The following is a 23,847-nucleotide window of genomic DNA, read 5'->3' on the forward strand; positions in this document are numbered from 1 at the left end:
GCGGAAAAGACCAATCGGATTCCATTCTCGGAACTACACGAGAACATAACAACTAACTCTAGACAGCATTTTCTTTTTAGAACATTTGAATCTCCCCACACTTAGGTAGCTGTGGTGTCAAAATTGTGATTAACTTCATTGTCAATTTCTTTTGGACCATAATCAACTTGCATATCTGTGACTTTTGCTTTAAGCCATTAGTCGGATTCCTATGTAATATCCATAAATTCAACTAGTTTTGCCTTTTCTTTAGGCGATAGATTGGATACTAACCGGTTACATAACGTAAAGTTCCCCTTGGTTCTAGCATCGCGAATCCGTTTAATAAGTTTCTTCATTGAACTATTAATAACGGAGTCATTTAATTTCATATCAACAACGGGGTTCTTTGTTATCAAGTCATCATTAGGTGTTACTTCATTTTCCCCACACTTAGGCGTTTTATTATTGTTAAGCACTACCGTTGGAGTTGGTAAAACAATGTGGTTCTTACCAATCGTTTTTGCTGGTTCAACGATTTTGGTTGGTGGAGATTTAGTCTTTCGAATCACAAAGGTGACCGATTTGTCACCATCACTAAGTGTCATTCTACCCTCTCGTACATCAAATAACGCCCTGGTGGATGCTAAGTATGGTCGACCTAAAATTAGAGGAATGTTTGAGTCCTCTTCTATGTCAATGACAATAAATTCGACTAAAAAGATTAAATTACCCACTTGAACGGGTAGGTTGTCAGCAATTCCAACTGGGTGCCTAATGGTTTGATCAAAGAGTCGGACACTCATTTTTGTTGGACTTAACTCACCTACTCCTAATCTCTTATATAATGAAAGAGGCATAACACTTATACTCGCACCTAAATCTGCTAGTGCATCATACATGACACAATCACTAAGTAGACAAGGAACAATAAATTCACCCGGATCACCCAACCTTGGTGGAAGTTTCGGTGGAACTGTCTTTATCGGGTTTATTTTTACGGTTTTTGTTTCTTGCACTTTCTTATTCTTCTTCTTCTTTCCAGAGATATCACAAACTTTATTACCTATTACTTGCTCATACTCAACTCCTTTTCTTGGAAACGGGATGGGTGGTCTGTATGGTGCCACCACTGGGTTTACATACTCGGGTGGTGGTGATGGTGTAACTTCTTCATTGTTACTCACATCGAAAACCTTCCCATCTTCTGGAGCTGGTTTTTCAGAATTTGTTGACACCATATTAACATTCTCATTCCGAGGATTTACTTCAGTATCACTCGGTAGTTTTCCTTGTTCCCTTTCACTCATCATGCTAGCAAGAGTACCTACGTGTTTTTCTAGATTCAAAATGGAAGCTTGTTGAGTTCTTAATGACTGATCAAACTTCTCATTTGTTTGGGTTTGAGATGTAATAAATTGTGTTTGAGATTCCATTAGCTTTGCCATCATTTCTTCCAGATTTGGCTTTTTCTCTTCAGTTTGTTGTGGTGGTTTATACAAGCCAGGTCTTTATTGATTGAAAGTGTTGTTTTGAGTTGGTGGTTATTCAGACCTTGTTGGTTATACGAGTTATTGTTTGGCCCATTTGGATTGTAAAGAATGTTTTGATTTCGATTGAAGTTTGGCCTTGGCGGTTGATAATTATTCTGATAATTAGTTCCCGGCCTTTGGTTCATGTAGGAAACATTCTCTTGTTGTTCCATCGTTTGCTCAATGTGACAATCTTTTGTTAAGTGTCGTCCACCGCATTACTCACAACTGATTCGTATTGCGTGAATATCTTTATTCATCTTTTCCATTCGTCTCTCGAAAGCATCTATTTTTGCGGAAATGGAATCAAAGTCATGGCTAGAATCGGCTCTAGCCGCTTTAGATGAACGAAAAATATCTTTTTCCTGATGCCACTCATGTGAGTGGGAGGCTGTGTTATCAATAATTTTGTAAGCTTCAGTTGCAGTTTTCTTCATAATGGAACCACCAGCTATTATGTCGATGTCTTTTCGTGTGGCAACGTCGACACCTTGGTAGAATATTTGTACTATTTGATAAGTGTCTAAACCGTGTTGAGGACATCCTCTCAACAACTTTCCGAATCTTGTCCATGCCTCATATAATGTTTCATTTAGCTTTTGTGTGAACGTAACAATTTCTCCTTGAAGTCTCACGGCTTTAGATGCCGGAAAGAATTGTTTAAGAAAATTTTCAACTAAGACTTCCCATGTATCAATCGCCCCTTCAGGTAACGTTTCTAACCAATCTTTGGCTTCTCCCTTTAAAGTCCAGGGAAACAACATGAGATAGATCTGTTCATCCTCAACTTCTCTGATTTTGAATAGAGTACAGATCCTATTAAAGGTTCGAAGATGTTCATTTGGATCTTCTTTTGGCGTACCACTATATTGGCATTGATTAGTTACCATGTGTAGGATTTGTCCCTTGATTTTATAATCTGGCGCATTAATGTCTGGCTTAATAATGGCGTGACCTTGGCCCGTGCGTGTGGCTCTCATTCGGTCTTCCATACTTATAGGTTCAGTTACTTCCATAATTGAATTTGTTGAATACGAATCACTAAAGAATTCTGATTTAACGATTTGTGGCTCAGGAGGAATGATTAGTGGTTCAGGATCTTGGAATTGTCCTTGAATATCCTCCGGGTTCTCGGTAGTGTAGTCGGGTTCAAAAAATGGATTATCGGAAATTTGAATTGGAGTACTTGTTCGACTAGATGATGATTCTAAAGAAAAATCAACGGCGATAATATTGGCTAGATGTCTTGATCAAGTTACAGGTGGTGAACGTATGAAAGGTGGTGAACGTTTTGCTCGGTGCATTCACTGAATATCATATTAGTTATAAAAATAAAAAATATATAAGTTATCAAATTAATAGACTTTTCTGATTTTGCCCACGTTTCGAATAGCCAATAGATGCAGCAGGTAGCCAGGACCCTTTAAATCGGAAGCCCACAACTCGCCACTAACAAATCCAACTATTACTACGAACCAGAAAATTTTGGATGTCTATCAATTTAACCGCTTAAAATAATTTTTCGTCGAAATTTTGAAGAAGATAAAAATCTATGTCTTGAAAACTAGAGTGTAGAAATGAGAAAGAAAAAGAGCGCGTTGAAAAATGTCAAAAATATAAAAGGTCGAAAAATTAAATAAGAAAGTAAAGCGTCGAAACTTAAAAGTCTAAAAACTAAATATTAAAAATTGCATCTAAAGGAATTAAAGCTTAAAAGGAATTCTATATCCAAAACGGCAATAACTTAATTAGGCACTAAAATCTATTTAAAACTAAAGCGATAAGTAACGTCGTAAAATTCTAAAGCGCCTAAATCTTAATCTAAAGAAAAAGCACTTAAGGGATTTTACGGCAAAGCCTAAAAACTAGAAATATAAAAATAACTACGGCAAAATACTAAACTTAAAACTAATTACGAACGATAAATATACAATTTAGGAATTAAACGATTAAAATATATAATTTATAAAAAGATATAAAAAGTGACAAAATTACTTATTTTTATAAAAATATTATTTTTATATTATTATTTTATAAAAGTATTAATTTATATATTAATAAAACTAATTAAAACTTAAAAATACAAAATAAATAAAACTAAAACTAATTAATATAATAATTAACCCTAATTAGGGTTTAATAATAATAATAATAATAAATAATTTAAACCCTAAACCGTACCAGCTCTGGGATCAGACCAGTCAGACAGGCTCATGCGATCGCATGAGTCTTCTGTTATGTGGCCATGCGGTCGCATGGACTGTGGATCCAGGCCATAAGTTGGGCAGCTACAGTGTTCGGCCCAGTTCGTTTTAATTATATATATATTTTTTTCAGATTTTAATTTTTACAAAATAATAAAAACAAACTTATATTTAAAAAAACTAAAAATAAAATAAAAATACTTTTTAATTTTATATATTTTAAACGAAATCTTAAAAATATTTATATTTTTTTTCTTTTTATTATTTTTAACACTTATTATAAATACAAAATATTTTTATGAAATAAGAAATAATATATTTTTACAAAAATATAGTTTTACTAAAATATAGCGTAAAAATATAGCGTTTCGCCGAGTCCCCGGCAGCGGCGCCAAAAACTTGATGTAGTGCGAGGTGTATACGAAATAGTTATATTTTTATTGCGAAATACTATTAAATACGATACAATTTTACACAAGTTATTTATTTATTTATTGAATGGGATATACCTAAACCTTGCTACAACACTTATAGGCAGTGTACCTAATCGTAGAGTAGTGTAGTTTTTAGTAAGTCCGGTTCGTTCCACAGGGAGCTAGTGATACGTACTATATTTTTAACAATTATATTTGTATAAAACATATATAATTATATATAGTAATATTATTATAAAAGGGGGTTTTTACCGTTTAATGACCGGTTTGTCGATTTTAAATTTTAAGCGTAAAGATAAATGACGATAATATATATGACATAATTTAAATTGTGATAAAGTAAATTGCAGTAATTAAAATGACAGTAAATAAAGGTACGATGAAATATGAAATAAAAGTATTATGCTTATTTAAACTTCCGTAATCATGATGTTTGACGTTTTGATTAATTGTTACCCGGGTTAATTGTCCTTTGTCCTGGATTATTTGATACCTATTTGGTTTTTGTGCATAATAGTCCATCGGTCATAATTATAAAATGCTCGTCAAATTATCCTTATTCCCGAAGTCAAATATTCCAACTAATTAGGGATTCGAACTGTAACAAGGTTTTAATAATTTGTTAATAATTACACCAGGTTATCGACTGCACGTAATTCAAGGTTTTAATACTTTGTTAACAATTACACCAATTATCCTTGTATGTAATCCACCCCTGTTTTAATGAGATATGAATATTAATTTACCCACTTGATCAGAATGAATAATCTATTACCGAATCCGAATAATTAATTAAATGATCGTAAAAGATGTCGTATAAACGTCACTAAATAAAACATACATAATCATTTTAATAATTATTAGATTAACTAATTTGAAAATAGGTTCGACAGGTTCCAATAAGTTGTCGCTTAATTAGACAATATCCCCTATCTATTAATAGTCATAGTCCAATGTCCACAAGTGTCGGTCTTTTGTCCAAACCTTAATTATGGTACAAAATCTAATAACCCCGTCTTAATATTTAGTCTAACATCACGATTACTTTGGCTTAAATAAGCATAATAATAACTTAGTTACGAGACATTAATTTAAAAAGGAAGAACATAGCTTACAGTGGTGATTAATCGCGTAGCGTTGCACGGACAGAATTTCGACTTAAAACCCGTAAAACATTCTTAAAATAACCTTATTATTATTAACTTAAAATTAAAATTATAATTATAAATATATATATATATATATATATATATATATATATATATATATATATATATATATATATATATATATATATATATATATATATATATATATATATATATATATATATATATATATATATATTAGAGTAAGAGAGATTGAATTATATGTCCCTAACTCGTCCGAAAAACTGACTTTTTATAGAACTTGGCCTGCTACAGTAACTCATGCGGTCGCATGAGTTTTGTACCTTCTGGCCATGCGATCACATGGCCGTCATTTCCTGGTCACATACTTTTTGGCTCCTAGCTTGTCGACATATTTATTTAATATATATAATATATATAATTTTATATAATTATATATATATTATATTATATTCATGTGCATAGTTGATTTGTAATTTTAGCTCCGTTGCGTCGCGCGTTGATAGTTGGTTCATGTCCCGGTTCCGGATTTTCGAACGTCCTTGCATACTATTTAATATCTTGTACTTTGCGTTTTGCGGCTTGTACTCTTATCATTTTTGGACGTTTCTCATCAATAAATTGAACCACTTGAATTATATCTTGTACATTTGAGCTTTTTGGTCATTTGCTTCTTCAAATCGTCATTTTCTTCTTTTGTCTTCGCACTTATTTATTTAAACGAATATTACATAAAAATAGAACAATTACAACTAAAAGCTTTACATATTGGAAGGATATTGATACTAAATATATGTTTATTTAGAGCACTATCAAGAATCCAAATAACCATCCCCTTTCCAATTATCTTTTCAAAATCTAATGGAGTTACCAATACCCACCTTGGCTCTTAAAACGTTACAAGGAAGCGGCCCATCTAGCTTAAGTTTATTAAACAACTTAATGATAGAGGACCATACACTAGACCCCTTAACCATGAAGTTCAAACCACCATCATCACCGTAGATCTATTTAATCACTATAGCCCACATCGAGTCGTTATTAGTCAAAAAATGCCATACACATATAAGTAGCAAAGCATGATTAAATGCCCGAATACTACCGATGGATAATCTACCATTTTCCTTTGAAGCTAAAACTTGATCCCAACGAATCCAATGCATCCTTCGTTTGTCATTCGTGCTACCCTAAAAAAAGACGCTCGAATATTTTCAATTTCGTTAATTACCGTTTCGGGGCATTTATACAAAGAAAGGTAATAAATACTCATCGAGCCAAGAACGGATTTCACCAAAGTTGCCCTTCCACCAGTCGATAATAAATTAGCTTGCCATCCGGATAACTTTTTTTTGAATTTCTCGATAAAACCGTTCCAATTACTAACCTGGTTCATCGAAGCACCCATTTGAAGGCCAAGGTATGCGAAATGGGTCGTACCTTTAGCGCATCTGGCAATATTCACCATAGTATCTAAATCATTATCAACCACTCCAAGACCATAAAGAACTGACTTTTCCATATTAATGGCAAAGCCGGATGTCGTATGAAACGTATCAAGAAATTGGAGAATCGCTTCTAAGTTTTCTCTATGCCACTTACAAACAAAAATAGCATCATCAGCGTAAAATAAATGTGAAATAGATATCAAAGGATTACCCAACGAGGCACCATGAAGCACACCATCACGAACCTTTTCAGTGATACAAATATGTAATCCTTCCATGACGATTAAAAAAGGAACGGGCTTAGCGGGTCACCTTGACGAAGCCCCCGACGAATAGGGAATTCATTCGTAGGGCTCTCGTTAATAAGAATCGAAGTACGAGCTGAAGTAAGAATCATATTAATCCAAGACCTCCATGTTCTTCCAAAACCCTTAATCGACAACATGTAATCAAGAAATTCCCAACTTACGGTGTCGTAAGCTTTTTCAAAATCGATCTTGAAAATCATAAGTTTCTCCCTTTTTCTTTTTGTACCACTCTATCTTTTTATTCAATATCAATGGGCCATCCAAAATTTGTCTTCCCGCAACAAATGCTGATTGTTCTTTACACACAATATTGCCCATCACCTTAGCTAATCTATTCGCCAATATTTTGGTAATGATCTTATAGATCACCCCAATTAGAGAAATTAGACGATAACCCTTTATGAATGACAGATTCTTCACTTTAGGAATTAAAGTGATGAATGCGGAACCCGAACCTCTCGGCATCCGTTTACACTGAAAAGCACCCTTGACAGTAACGAACACCTCATCTTTTAAAATCGTCCAATACCTTTTAATGAAGGAAAAATTAAACCCGTAGGGACCTGGGGCTTTATCACTACCACAATTTAAAACGGCTAAACGTATCTCCTCCTCGGACACCTCAGATTCTAGCTCGATCGAATTCGCTGCAGAAAGGCAGCGGTCTGCTGTCCAATTCAACGCTGCTGAACCCACAGTTTGCGTGGCAAATTTATTGGCGAAAAAATCAAAAAAAGTTTGCTTGATAGCCGTCGGGTCATTTAGCCACTCACCATTTACCGAAATACCTTTTATCATTTGATCGTTTCTCCGTTGTTTTAATAAACAATGAAAAACTTGGAATTTTCGTCACCTTTCGCATCCCATTTCACCCGACATTTTTGCATAACATCCAAATCATCCGCTCTATTAAGATTGTCAAGTTCTTGAACAAGCTCTCTTCTTTATGTCCTGAAATCTTTAGTCATGTTACATGTTTCAAAGACAACATCAATTTCATTAATACGATTGTTAACTCTCACTTTTCTCGGCACCATGGCAGCTTTCTTCGATCTGATCCATGCTTTAATTTTGTCCTTCATGTGCTTCATTTTTTCATGGTAAGTTGTATGCCTGTTATCCATAATCTCGTCTGCAACTTCTTTCACCCTCACATCAAAGTCAGGAAAAAGAAACTACGAGTTGAAGCTTTTACGTAGGGCCGAAGTCATGACTTAAATCTTGGAGAAGCAAAGGCAGGTGATCATATTGACCGCGAACGAGAGTGGTAAGTTTTAAATCTGCAAAACATTCAAAAACATTAGGAGAAACAAGAACATGGTCGATCCGGATCATCTTAGAAGACGACTTATTTACCCATGTAAACCTTCTACCATCAAGAGGGATGTCAACTAATCCCGTATTGCCGATAAACGAATTAAATATATTTGCCTCCTCCGGATGAAAAATCAAATCAAATCTTTCGGACTCCTCCCTAAACTGAAATCAAACCACCCGACATACCCCTCGATAAAAAACAAGCGTAGTCAAAAGCATAGTTACCCCACATTGATTTGATTCTAAATAGCTCCAACTTAGTCATTTTCGACTTCTGAACCCCTAAAAATTGAATATTGTTAGCGAAACACATTTCTTTTATCCAAATCCTTTTTTACCTCTTCTTACTACCGCGAATATTTATAGAGAGGAGCTTCATTATTATTAGTTAAAACCCCGATTTGATTAATCAACTAGGCAAATAAAGTTCGAATTTTCTCTTCATTCATGCCTGCCATCATAGCAGTCCTAGAGGCATCCTCAATATTCCTTACAAATGATTAAGAAAAACCCTTGTAAATGGAATCTGCTTTACCATTATTATTATCAACTTGTACTTGAGCATGGTCCCCATCACTCTTGTCAGCATGAAACTTGGGGTTATCCCTTTTGTAATTATTTGATGTAGGAAAAACTTCCCCATCAAGATCTTTATTTGCACCTTTAACACTTTTAGTATCACTAATCGATGGGACAGTAGAACCTCCCTCAACCGGTTCTTCAAAATTATCTAGTTCAAGTCGTACTTTCCAAGAACCCATCTCTTTGATAGTAACATCAAAGATCACCCCATTAATTATCACAGAAATGTCTTCTTCAATGTAGCTTCTATTTTTTGTAGCGACGCAAATGCGCGCAAAAACAATATCATGGGCTGCATCATGATCAAACATGTATCTACCTGTGACCGCAACAATATTTTTAAATGTTGATTCTTTCCACTCGCACAAAGGCATGCCAGAGATCTCGACCCAAGCCATACGTTCATCTACCACAAAGTTCTTAGAAACCGGTTTTATGTGCATGTATAACGATCTCATCATATCATTAATCTAAAAGGCAGTGCACACATCAATTGAAGGGAATGAACACCATAACCATAAAACGTCTTCAAACCCTCTTCCTTGATGATCGTATGTATACTGCCCATAGTAGCAACTTCTTTTTTTATGAGGACCGATTCCATTGAATTGTTCATTTGGAAAAGATCCTGTTCAAGTAACGTGATCTGATGAACCGGTTTCTTGTAACTATTTGTGCCTTTCACCGTACTAGTGTATGAATTTTCATCCTTATTACATGAAGTATCTCCTACTCCACCATTGACAGGCTTTGAAGGAACCCTATTGTGAGGCTGTTGAACCTTAGGTTGTGATATACTGGCATACGTTTTTGAGGTATAAGCCCTAGGGTTTTTATTATTTTGGAATCTAGCCACAGATGCATACATCTTCATATTGTCAACCCTAATTGTACACAGTAACCTCGCAAAGGTTTCATCATCCTTAACATCTTCAAAAGTAACAAATCCAAAACATTACCCTTGTTTAGATCGCTTATAAGCAACATAAGAGTCAACGATCTTACTATAAGGTTGGCAAAGGGTCCACAGCCCTCTACGATCCATCTTCTAGGGCAGATTTGTAACGAAAATTTTTGACTTACCAGAAACCCTAGCGCCATCATTAAATCGTTGAGAGCGTACACTTTTGCTGCTATTCTTCACTTTGTGGTACCACCCATCGTCTTCCTTTAGGAAGAATGATCTTCCTCCCATGCTTGAAGCTTTGAAACGGTATCGGAAAAGTTAGCATGTGTAATGGTATTATGTTACTCTTAATTTCTTCGCTTTCCTTTTTGTGTGTAGTTGCATGAACCTTAATTTCTTTCACATAGTAATATCTTTACAACCAAATAAAAGATGCATTCAAATTTACCAACAAATTCCACCTACCAACCCCTACAAATTCACCTAATAACTTTTAACTCAAAACACGATTTTATTCTCCAATCCTACACTCCTTCACCTTTTTATTCTCTGATATCGCGCAATATCGCGTAAAAATTCATGTTTTTACTAACGATATCTACTCATATTCTACATGTTTTCAAGCAAAATAGTTCACTAAACACACTAATCCACTAAGTTTTGCTAAACATGAGTTTAAAAGCTCAGTTTGCAGAAAAGCTGTGGAAATAGTCTAAATTAGGGTTTTTTAACCCTAACTTCATGGAACCAACCTAGAAGACCATCACAAGAGCTCAAGATCACTAATCAGAGAAGCCAACACTTATTCAAGACATGTATATGAAGATCTATCTAGAACCTAGAAGCTCATCTGATTCATATACAAAGATTCAGAGGTTTCAAGACTTACACACACTGAAAACACATACAAAACCCTAATTACACAATACTTCAAATACAACCACAAGGAACATCCAGAGGTGATTCAGGGGATTGTGTGTGACTAATATGAGTTTAAGGAACCCCAAGAAAGTGCATTTACTGAATTTCAAGACAAAACGTTTATCAGTGCTTAAACGACGAACTATCAGGAATCCGTATACGACAAATACAGAGTGCAAATACGCAACTGGCCAACCAATTACACCAACGGGTGACCTAGTTGGTGAAACTGATGACCCAGTTACCATAACTGGCGACCCATTTACCTAAACTGGTGACCCAGTTTGATAACTGGCGACTTCGAAATGAAAACTGGCGACCTGAAAATGGAAACTGGCTACCCATAAATGGAAACAGGTGACCCAGAATCCAAAAATGGCGACCCAGATTTGAAAACAGGCGACCCAGTTAAGCAACTGGCGACCAGGGTTAAGTAACCTGTGACTCGGAGCTTGAAACTGGCGACTCGTGGTTAAAAATTGGCGACCCGTGGTTAAGCAACTGGTGACCCGGGATCACAACTGGAGACACTCTTCTACTATAAATAGAGACCCTCATACATACATTTCTTCATTCAGAAAACTCAGAGCTCTCTCTCTCTCTCTCTCTCTCTCTCTCTCTCTCTCTCTCTCTCTCTCTCTCATTCTGAGTTTTCACCCTTCTTTCTCTCTCACAACACAATTCTGCAAGCTTAGGCTAGTTTAGTATAAATTAGCTTGAGTCGTGTAAGTTCCTATGAAGCTGTCTATACTTCTTAGAGCAAGAGTTAGAGTTGGGTCTTATGTAATATTTGTCTATCAATAATACATAAGTGAGTCACGGTGATAGCAAGAATTGCAAGGATCGTCTATAATCACTTGTAAGCTATTCTATTACTATGTTTATTTTATATTACGATATTCTGTCTTTACAATTATATAATTGTTATATGTGTTGTTATAATAATTATTAATGTATATTGCTATCGTAATATTTATCAACACTATCATGTAAATTCACTAATGAATATTACATATTGTTATTCCCTAAAACATGGATACGTATGAATATGGATGAACATGATAGGAATGTTGAGAGTGTTAGTCAACAAGTCAACCCTTCCATTGATATCATGTGGCTAAATGTGGCTAGCAAGTGACAAAGGGAGACATGAGGTCCAATATATAGCCCCACATATTGGACCCACATTGCATGGCTAGGAAACATAATCTGGCTCATTTCAGGGTGTCAACAATCTCCCCCATGAGATAGATTATGTTTCAAAAATTGCTCGCTGTCACAATTACATACAAAATTATATAAAAGGAATCACTAGTGCTAACTAACTAATTCCTATTCAAATTAAGTATGTGCCGTCGAATCTTGAATCCCAGACGAAGTCTTCATCTTGATTCTTTAACAATCTTATCTGAGTGGTGCACAACGGAATGAATTATCAAATCACCAACTTCATCACTGTCGATCATTATCGAGTAACCTCCCCGTTAACTTAGTTGTGATACGTCTTGAATCTTTCATCAACGTCTACCTTTGTCGATCGCTAGACAACAATCTCCTCCCTAGATATCCATTGTGAATAGCTTGTAGAATTTGCTTGATTTGAAACGAAATGTCGAAACTCTAGAAACTCCCCCTGAACGTAGATGGGATCTTTCTTTTAAAGTCTCGATCAACTACTATTAGCTTTTATCAACTTCAACCTTTGTCGATTGCTAGACAACAATCTCCTCCCTAGATATCCGTTGAATGCTATTGGTTTATATAGCATGATTTGAATAACTCCCCATATGATATAGGATCTTCTTTGAATCTCTAGCCCCCCCCCCCCCCCCCCCCCCCCCGCCCCCAAATCAAACAATTCTTTCTTTAAACTCGAGTCTTGCAACATACATATACAAGAGTCATAGTCGAAGCATCACTTCATGTGTAAAGAACACTTCAGATAATTTGAAGCACCTCCTTAGCGTCTATTACGAGCAAAACCCTCTGAAATTTACAACGAAACCCTCTTGGAATATGTTTCATCATTACGGATGTTTTGGCGTTGATTGCGAGCAAAACCCTCAAAAAATTACATACGAAACCCTCTTAGAAGTTGTTTCAACTTTCTTAATCATTACAGATGTTTTATCGCCAGAAAGAGTGCTTTCACTTTGCCTTTAAAGTTCGAGTCCAATACTAAGTGTATTGAAGTCATTATCTGAAGTGCGAGTCCTATACCGAGTGCATAGAAATCATCGCATCAACCATATTGCATCTCTCCCCCAAAATGATGAATTTCATGCAGAAAGGCATCATTTTTTATTGGTTGATGTTGTTCGGAGAGGACCAAAAGTTCAGGGACCAAGCGTGTAAAGTTACAAATTTCATGGACCCAAATTACCAATTTTCTAAAGTTGAGGAGCTGAAATTGAATATTTTTTAAAGTTGAGGGACTAAAAATAAAAATTTTCGAAAAGTTTTGAAAGTTTTGCATTGGTAGTCCTTGGAGTTAACGGGCGTTAGGAATTTAACGAGTAAGGACTAACAGTCGTTAAATATTTGATTGGGTGTAGATTGGGTCGGATGTGGTTCTGGGTCGGATCCGTGATCCGGGTTCAAATTGGGTTCGAACCAGGTTCATTAAGTGGTGGGTTAAAGGGTTATGGTTCAAAGGTTAGTTGGTAGGTTCATGTCTTGAAAGGGTTCAAGGGTTGATAGGTTGAAAGGTTCAATGGTTAGGGGTCAACCGAATGTGACCAGGTTCACATTTCAAAGTTGCTGACCGGTTCAAAAAGGGAATAGGGTCAGAGGTTCAGTGAAATGAATGTTGTTAAGAGTTGTCGCGATATTCATTTGTATTGTTTGGTAAGAGGGAAGAAAGGTAATAAAGCACATGGACCCCACAACAAAACTTCCACATGATTACGGTCATGCCACCCATCACTTTAATTGAATCTGTTTCAGTCTTCTTCAACTCCTCAACGTAAAAAGCTTTATTTTTTTTCGAGCAACAATGGTTTCGAGCACTCAGGTATTCGAGCAACGGGATTTCGAGCACCATGATTTTGAGCATCAATCTTTTCATGCACCAAGTATTTCGAGCACCAAAATGAAGAACAGAGGGTGGCAGTTTGTGGTGGTGAGTGGTAGTTTGTGGCAGCTCTAATGGAAACACCTTCAAAACACAACCAAAACTCATGAAAATTTGCAGGAAGATGCATTAGGACTTGTTAAACATAACTACATTTTTATATTTTGAAAACACTTCACCAAAATCACGGACATAGGAGAAATCAGTGACGTTTTTTTTTAAACTAAAAATTCATGGATCTCCTATGTTGCTTCGAATCAGAGACTGAGTTTTTAGATTTACACTCACAAGATGATTACCAACCTTTCTATTTGAACAAATTTTTCAATTTGGTGTTAAAGCTCATAACCCAAGAATGACGAACATAATAAAATAAAAAAGTTTGTTCTTTTTTTTTTTATGTAAAAACAGTAGCAGCACCTAAAAAACCCCCAATTAGATTTTTTTGTGTTTTGTTGATATTGTAGTTGTAAACAGAAAAACCCAGATCTAATGAGGATTCTGTTAAAGCATTTTATAAGTTGGTGTTTTTGGATAGAAAATTCAAACACAAACATGTTTTTAGACTAGGATTGAGGTTATATAAGATCAAACCCCTGCTCTTGATACCAATTGTTAGTCCCTAAAACATGTATATGTATGAATATGGATGAACATGATAGGAATGTTGAGAGTGTTAGTCAACAAGTCAACCCTTCCACTGATATCATGTGGCTACAATGTGGCTAGCAAGTGACAAAGGGAGACATGGGACCCAATATATAGCCACACATATTGAACCCACATTACATGGCTAGGAAATATAATCTGGCTCATTTCAGGGTGTTAACACATACACACACACACACACACACATACACACATACACACATACACACACACACACACACACACACACATATATATATATATATATATATATATATATATATATATATATATTAAATAATAAAATCATTAATATATATTTTAAAGTACGAACTATAAACTTAATAAAATTCTCGAAAACTACTTTATAAATTAACGTTAACCACCAAAAATTTTGGCTCACGATTACACTTTCCAACTGTTTGTGTGGTTAACGGTTAACTTAAACTCAAAACATCAAAATCTTCTTTAACTTGTTAATTATCATGGTTAACATCTCGGGTTAGATTGAAGTAATTATATTTATATAATTACGAAAGGACCTGGCGGGCATTAGTGGTTAAGATAAACAGCTTGATTAAATAGGATGTTTTTTAGTTGTGAATATATATAACTAAACAGTTCAAGACATTGCACTCGATTTTCTTCCACCGTCTAGACCAACTTTACCAATAAAAAGACGTTAATTATATTAAAATAGTTCCTATGTTTTCTAAATCAATTTACTAAAACATTATTCTTAAGAAAAACTGTAATTAAACGGGGCTCCGTCTTATTCGGTTAGCCTAAGTAAAGTCCGCATATACTCTATAAGGGTTCGCTAATGGGACAAGCAAGTACCCTACAGTCAGAATCACCCTTGTCTTAAAGATACCAGTGACATACATAATTGAAACCAGACTAATTAAGGAAGGTTTTAAGTTCACAACACATTTTAATAACTAGAAACATCTTCGATGTTTCAAATAAAACTTATAAAATATATACACTATAAAAGTTTAATAAATATACCCATTCTTAGCTATATATATATATATATATATATATATATATATATATATATATATATATATATATATATATATATATATATATATATATATATATATATATATATATACATATATGTGTATACATATACATATATGTGTATACATATACATATATGTGTATATATATACATATATTTGTGTATATATATATACATATATGTGTATATATATGCATATATGTGTGTATATATATATATACATATATGTGCATATATATACATATATGTGTATATATATATACATATATGTGTATATATATATATATACATATAGTAGTTATGTAAATAGGTTATAAATCAGGAAAAACACAACACAAAAATATTAAACACCTATATTATAATCAGAAAACCAGAAAAGTACTCACAAAAATATAAAAAGATATTAACTTTAATCTAATAAAGAAACCTTGTAATTCTCTGCCAAACTGTTGAGTCGTGTGATGACCATAGGTTATACTTACCTATCTACTCATTAGATAACAGTGAGTACAAGTCCAGATTTAGCTCTTATAAATATTAATACCTATGATGTAATCGAGCGACAGGTCTCTCTCTCTGAAAAGCGAAAAGGCCAAACTCTTCAAACGACCAGAAAGACGCAACCTGAACCGACCATTGTGAGTAAAACCCAGGAGACCATCTAGTTTACCCCACCATCCATCCATTCAACCATTTCGGGAGAAAAATACGGGCGGATATGGCGCATCATTCTTCAACTATAACAACCTGACTTTTTCATTTATATATTAGTTAAACGAAACTTAAACTTAGGAGATGAGTCCTAGGTTGTCCAAAGTAAACTTTAACCAGTTAAGAAAACCAAGACTAGGTTCTGTGAAACCAACGAGACTAGGATAATCTAAGTACCAACCTTTTAATCTTTGATCATTGTCATTCTAAATAAATAAACACATTTAAAAATGTACAAGGGTTAGAGTGTAAATTTGATAAATTAACAAAAAAATAGACTGTATAGAGGTCAAACATGACATCAATGGAGTCTTTTGAAACTATCTTTTAGCATTCATATTTTTACATTACTGTTTCATATATTTACATTGGTTATTTTACATAAGGGATTTTGTCAAGCTTTTGTAGGACATTGTTAGTCTGATTTCCTTTTAAATAAATGAACGCTATATTTTGAAAACGTCGCATATAGAGTGCGTCGACTATACTTTGACCTCTTAGTAACACGTCACGTCAAGTCGCATTTTGGCGGGGTGTAACAGTTGGTATCAGAGCTTTGGTTATAGGGAATTAGGTTGCATTAGTGTTTCTACCTGTAGGATGCATTAAAATGCCAAATCTATAACTAAGTGTATAAATAAGTGCCTAACTACGTGTTCATGTTTATATTTTGAACTTCATATTATTCTTAGATAATGGATGTCGCAACAAAACCCCATTATCATTCCCTACTCTGAGGATGAAGGTACCATTCATTCACCTTCGTATCATCCCATGACTTCCTCCGAATGGAGAAACCACCATGACTACATAAGCGACTCATCTAAGGAATACCAAGTGTGCGAGTATTGGTCTTCCTAGGATGAACCCTAGGAAGAAGAACTCGAAGATGAATCGGTTGAAATTAATTCACCCGAGCTACCTGTTGAAATCGAAGTTAGTTTGCATAAGAGAAAGCAACATGAAGAACTTGAGAAATGTGACTCAAGTACCTCTGTTAGAAAGCCAAATTCACCTAATACCGTACCTATTTTATGTGTGAATTCCCTTGAGCATGCTAACATGCGAGCCGATATCATAAATGTTAAAATGGATGTCGCGTAGCTGAAGCAAGTGCTTGGCGTCAACATTCGTCATTTTGATTAAATGACAATCGTCTAGATCGCATTGACCATGACTTGGAGATAATGAAGAAACACATCCATGACCTGATTAAAGAATCAAAGAAATCATCCAAATAAATTCCCTAGTTATTGCATTAGTACTAGTTAATGTTTCTATTTTAGTTTTAGTGATTGAATAAAACTCGTTTTAGGCAACTATGTAATTCCGAAGTTTACTTATTAATGAAGTTTCCTTTATTTAATTTGCTAAAGAGATAGTTATGTTGATTAAGTACTATGTCATACTGAAATAACTCTTTATACCATGATATTAACTTCCTATTAAAACATTTGTTTTGAAGAACAATGTCGGGAAGACCACGTACATACACTACCACTGAGTTGAATAGGATGATCAGCGAACAAGTCGTTGTGACATTAGCTGCTGCACCTGTAGGGTATCAGGCATAACTGTACTTATAAGGAGTTCATGGTGTGCAAGCCATTGAATTTCAAAGGGACGGAAGGACCTGTTGGCCTCACTCACTGGTTTAGAAAAATGGAGTCTGTATTTTGCATGAGTAATTGTGTGGTAGGTGATCAAGTGAAATATGCTACTGATACTCTACTAGAAGAAGCTTTAAGCTGGTGGAATACATTTTCATAAGCTCCAAGCATAGATGTTGAATAACACTCCATGGGAAGAAATCAAGCGTCTTATGATCGAGGAATATTGTCCTCATAATGAAATCTAAAAGATGGAAACTAAATTCTGGAATCTAAAATGGTGGGCACTAATATCACAAGCTACAACACCCGATTCCTAGAACTTGATCTCACGTGTCCTACCATGGTTACTCCCGAGTACAAGAGGATAGAGTGCTACATCTATGGACTATCCGATGACATTCAAGGCAATGTCACTTCTTCAAACCCAAGGACCATACAGGAGGCTATTCGTATGAGAAGCAACCTCATGGATCAAATTACTCAACGTGTGAATAAGAGTACTACTGCTGAAGCAAAGACCATTGATGGAAAGAGAAAATGTTACTAAAGGTTCTGCTGGTGAATCTACAAAAGGCTATAAGGGCAAGCTTCTCTATTTCCAAAAGTTTGAGCATCATCATGCGGGAAATGGACTGTACGTTGTGATAAGTGCAATAAGGTGGGGCACTTGACGAAGAACTGTTGGGCGAAGAATCATGCTGTTGCTGCTATGCCCAGGGATTGTTATGAATGTGAATAAAAAGGGCATTTTAGGAGCAATTGTCTTAATAAGAAGACTAATGAGAAAGCACAAGGAAGAGCTTTCAACATTAATGCACATGAAGCTCGTACGGACCCCGATTTAGTCACTGGTACATTTGTACTCAACAATCATATTGTATCTGTACTGTTTGACTGTGGTGCCAATAAAAGCTCCGTGTCTATAGAATTTAGTTGCATGATTGATAAGACCCAAAAACCCTTAGATACTAAGTATTGTATAGAACTAGTGAATGGTAAGTTCATGAAGGCCGATAAGATCCATAAAGACTATACTCGGCAGTTAGAAGGAAAACCAGTTTTGGTGGACCTTATGCCTATAGAATTAGGAAGCTTTGACGTAGTCATTAGAATGGACTAGTTGTCCAAGAATAAAGTCGAAGTCATGTGTGCCGAGAAAGCCATTCGTATACCCTTAGAAAATGTGGAAACGATGATGGTTTATGGAGTTAGAACTGGCGCAAAGTTGAACCTAATTTCATGCATGAAGGCACTAAAGTACTTGAAGAAAGGATATCATGCTATCCTAGCCCATGAGAAAAAGATTGAACCCGAAAAGAAGCGAATAGAAGATGCAAGGCCGGTCCCGAAAATTCGAGTGCCCTGAGCGACACGGTAAAAAAAGCCTTTAGACTTTAACGAATAATATAAGCCATTTACGTGTTAGAAATTTAGCTAAAAATTGAAGAAATTTGCAAGAATTTAGTCACGATTATGCCATGTAAATGACTCAATCTTCATTCTAAGCATAAAATAAAAACTTACAGTTACTTTAGTTTCCTTTTTCAATAGCAAAAAAAAAAAAAACATATTAACACTAATACGGAGTGCTATATATTCAAAATATAAGCACAACATTTATATAATTTTACCCACATTCAGTGGCAGATCCAGAAACTTTTGTCGACGGGGAAAAAAATTACTTAAATATTACAAATTACAAGAAGATTTTTCTATAGTAACTTTGTATATGTATTATATCTAAGATGATTTTTCATTGTTTGAAATTTTTGATTTTATAAAATTGTGAGCATATATTATTAACACATTTGACATACCTTTACAAGGTCGTATCAAATTGAAATTTTAAATAGTGTTTTGTAGTAGCTAAATGGCATTTAGTTTCATAATCGAGTAGATTTGGTAAGTTTTATAAAATGAGGGTTAGGTTGAAACTTTCTGAGGGTTATATTGAGAATTTTGAGTAAACAACAGATGCTTTTACGGGAAATAGTATATTTTCATCCCACATCGGTATTAAAGCAAGCGAAAAAAAACTCTATAAAACCAAATGCTTTTAACCCTATTACCAGTTGAATAAAAATTGGGCTTGTAGATAAAATATATATTGGGCCTTTAGATAATTTGCATTGTGTATACCATATATTGAGCCCCTGTTCAACTGATCATGTTGCACTACGTTTGGGTCGGGCCTGAGAAGATGTACAAGTTGTTAGGGATTTCCCAAACGTTTTTCCCTAAGAACTTCCCAGTCTTCCACCTCATCGATCTGTGGAATTCCAAATCGACTTAATACCTGGAGCTGCACCTATTGCTAAATCACCCTATAGATTAGCACTGTCTGAATTGAAGGAGTTGTCAGATCAACTACAAAAACTGTTGGATAAAGGGTTTATTCGACCACGCTCATCGTCGTGGGGAGCTCCAATTCTTTTTATCAAGAAGAATGATGAATCTCTATGCATGTGTATTGACTATAGGGAGTTGAACAAGTTGACGATCAAGAATAAATACCCGTCTCCAAGAATTGTTGATTTATTCGACCAACTTCAAGGATCTTCTTTGTACTCTAAGATTAACTTACGGTCCGGATATAATCAATTGAGGGTGAAGAATGAAGATATCTTGAAGACTGAGTTTAGGACACGTTATGGTCATTACGATTTTCTAGTGATGCCATTCGGTTTAATAAATACACCTGATGTGTTCATGGATCTCATGAATCGAGTATGCCAACCATACCTAGACAAGTTTGTTATCGTATTCATAGATGACATCTTGGAGTACTCGAAGAATAGAGAAGAGCATGAACAACATTTGATGTTACTATTGGAGTTATTAGAGCAAGAGAAATTATATACTAAAATCTCTAAGTGTGAGTTTTGGCTATCGAAAGTGAAATTTCTTGATCACGTTGTTAGTAATCAAGGAATTCAATTGGACCCGACGAAGATTGATGCTATTAAGAATTATGAAGTTGATAACTCCTAAATTATACAGTATTATGATAACATTTTGAGGAGTTATCTTGGTATTTTAAAGTCATTTTAATACTAAAACACACTAAAATGGGTAAAAACGATAAAATAGGTATTTTCAATATTTTATTGAAGTTATGTATCAAACAGGAGCAAAAACAGTCAAAAATGCAGAAAGCATGATGAAACCACTGAAGCCCGGCTTACCTTCCTTGTTCCAGAATGTTCCAGTTTTTTATCGCATAAATTAAAGAACTTGGCGACCAAGCAAAATAAATCCAAGCTGCCGGCTTATGTCACACGGTTTAAACTTCTTGCTGCTCAAGTTCAAGTTAAATTTAGAAGTTATTCTCATCTTGATCCGGAAGCAGACAAGCCGCCGGCTTAAGTTACACAGCAATATTAGACGTACGCTTCAATATCACGTTTTACGTAGGCTCCACTCCAAGTTATGGGAAGCCATCGGCTTCCCCTCTAAGCCGCCAGCTTGTGATATCGGCCAAAAAGTCACGTTTTTACCCCCGTTATTAAGCCCTAAATCCATAAAGTTCCAAACTTTATCGCAAAAATTATCGGTTTGTCGGTTGATTTTGTAGATTAAGTAATTACAAAGGCGATACAAAAAGAATCAAGTAAAACGAAGCTAAAACGAAGAATCTAGAGTGAAAACGGTGAAAGACAAGTTACGACCAAGAAAATCAAGTTACGATCCAGGAAACAAGCTGACCAGGGCAGCAAATGGATTGCCAAACGGTCTGCCACTATGGGAAACGACTTTCCACACGGGCCAAGAAAATGGGCAATAAAAACGGGCCACCAAGCCAAACGGCCCCTGCAAACGGCTTGCCAAACGGTCTGCCAGCCGTTTGCAGGAAAATTTCAAGTCTATTTAAAGGGCTTCTTCCATCCATTTCAACACACACTCAATTTGTATTTCACTTTATATTTTCAAGCTTTTTAGTTAGTTTTTAGTAGTAGCTAGCTTAGCTTTTATTTTCCGGAGGATATCCCGACGAGTCCCTGCAATCTCGGGCAGATTTCTTCAGCCCTTTCAGATTTTTATCCGAAACGCTTGTCTTTTGTATTAATCATGTTTTGTTTTGTATTGACCATTTTTATCCGTCCATTTCGGTCATATCATTGTAGTAATGAGTTTTTAGCGCCGTCTCCGGGGATCGAATATTTTAATTGAGAAAGATTTTAAACAGACAAAAGTATTGTTTGGTGGTGTCTAAGAAAGACAATTATACACGGACTTAGTTGTTGGATTTTTCGAACAGTCTCCAATTATATTGGAACCAAAAGGATCCTGCCTCTCCGTAGTCGGCCTAGCCACCTAGATACGAAGTAATCTGTAAGAAGTCCTATCAAAAGAATAATTGTTTTAATTAAATTATCGATCCTTTTAGTCAATTAATATTTTCTAAAAGTTACTTTTAAGTCTTTTTAAAACAGAAAATAAAAAAAAAATGGAACATCAAAATACCCTTGCTTGTATGCAAAAGTCATGCATAGAAGAAAGAGGAGGACCAATCACCGAAGGAACTCCTAAGATCAGTTCACACATGATCAAGCTAGTCAGTATGATCTGTAAATTTCAAGGATTATCGACTGACGATCCAAACTTTCACTTAAACAAATTTATCAGTCTGGTTGACTCTTTTAAGAAGGAAGAAAATGAGAAAAACATTTTAAAACTTCATCTTTTTCAATATTCTCTGTCTACACACGCTTTAACATGGTTTGATGAGCTTAACCCGAATTCAATACGTTCATGAGATGAACTAGCCACCAAGTTTTTAAACAAATTTTATCCACCCTCCCTGCAAACCTGTTTAAGAAATGACATCACGAACTTTTCTCAAAAAGAAAACGAGTCATTGTGTCTAGCATGGAATAGAGTAAAGGTGATGCTTAAAAGATGTCTGAATCATTCATTAAGTTGGGCTGACATAATCTGCACGCTTTACAATGGTTTAACCAAGGATGATAAGTCTCTCCTAGACATGGCCTCGCAAGGCAATTTCATGTCACGGACTGTAGACCAAGCATGGAATCTTTTGGACACAATAGCTGCACAACAGGAAGATTGGAGCAATGAAGCTGCTGAGAAGGATGACGTCTTCACTCAAACGGTAAAAATGCTGGAAACCAGGTTACAAGATCTCACCCTCACTCTTCAAAGTTTACCAATTCCTAAAAATTCCGATGCTACTAGAACCAATCTACGGTATCCTTACCCTAGATGGGCATATAAACAGCAGAATAGCTCGGATTTTAATATAATTTTCCCATTGCACCAACCTACTCTCCACTCTAAGGAAACTTTAGTTGAATTTATGAAAGAGCAATACACGATAAACCTTCAAGTCATAGAATGCCAAAATAAGTTTGATACTCTGTTAAAGACTTTTGAAGAATTAATAATCAATTTGCACCTTACGCTTAAACGATTAACCACTAAAGTTGAAATAGAGTGTAGTAAGTTTGTTGCCCTAGTAGTCACTAGAGGAGGCAAAGAAACAACTGTTAACATACCCATACAAGATTTTTCCGATACGAAACCTGTGCCAATTGACCAGTTGTCAATCCACCGGAACCTATCTCTCCTAAAGCCCCAAAAATTATTCCGCGAGCCCGCATACCTTTCCCAGGTAGGCTTAGGAAGGAAAAATAAGAAGCGCAATTCGCTAAGTATTGGGAAATTATTAAGAATTTGCATTTGAATGTACGACTAGTACATGCTTTAGTAGAAATGCAAAACTGCGCTAAATTTTTCAAAGAACTTCTTTCAAATAAAGATAGATTAAGAGAGATACTTAGCTTAGCCTTAAGTGAAAATTGCTCATTAGTGTTACAACATGGTATTCCCCCTAAGTTAGGAGATACAGGAAGATTTACGGTAACTTCCTACCTGCAAGATGTCCATATTAGCAATGCGTTAGCAGACTTAGGAGCCAGTGTAAACCTAATGCCCTATTCATTATTCAAAAATCTAGGATTAGAAGACTTAAGATCTACCAGAATGACTATCC

The 23,847-nt window shown here is 35.3% G+C and overlaps 1 protein-coding gene and 1 non-coding gene across 2 annotated transcripts; one reads left to right on the forward strand and one right to left on the reverse strand.

Moving 5' to 3' along the window:
- Positions 1-2,036: 2,036 nt before the first annotated feature.
- On the forward strand, positions 2,037-2,143 carry LOC139886937 (small nucleolar RNA R71). The gene has a single exon (XR_011772795.1). It is a non-coding gene; the product is annotated as a small nucleolar RNA R71 (small nucleolar RNA).
- A 4,268-nt stretch (positions 2,144-6,411) lies between these two features.
- Positions 6,412-7,002, reverse strand: LOC139892237 (uncharacterized). The gene has a single exon (XM_071875285.1). The coding sequence runs from the start codon at positions 7,000-7,002 to the stop codon at positions 6,412-6,414; it is 591 nt and encodes a 196-aa protein (XP_071731386.1).
- Between the last annotated feature and the right edge of the window lie 16,845 nt (positions 7,003-23,847).

Source organism: Rutidosis leptorrhynchoides, chromosome 1, assembly GCF_046630445.1.
Source record: "Rutidosis leptorrhynchoides isolate AG116_Rl617_1_P2 chromosome 1, CSIRO_AGI_Rlap_v1, whole genome shotgun sequence".
NCBI lineage: Eukaryota > Viridiplantae > Streptophyta > Magnoliopsida > Asterales > Asteraceae > Rutidosis > Rutidosis leptorrhynchoides.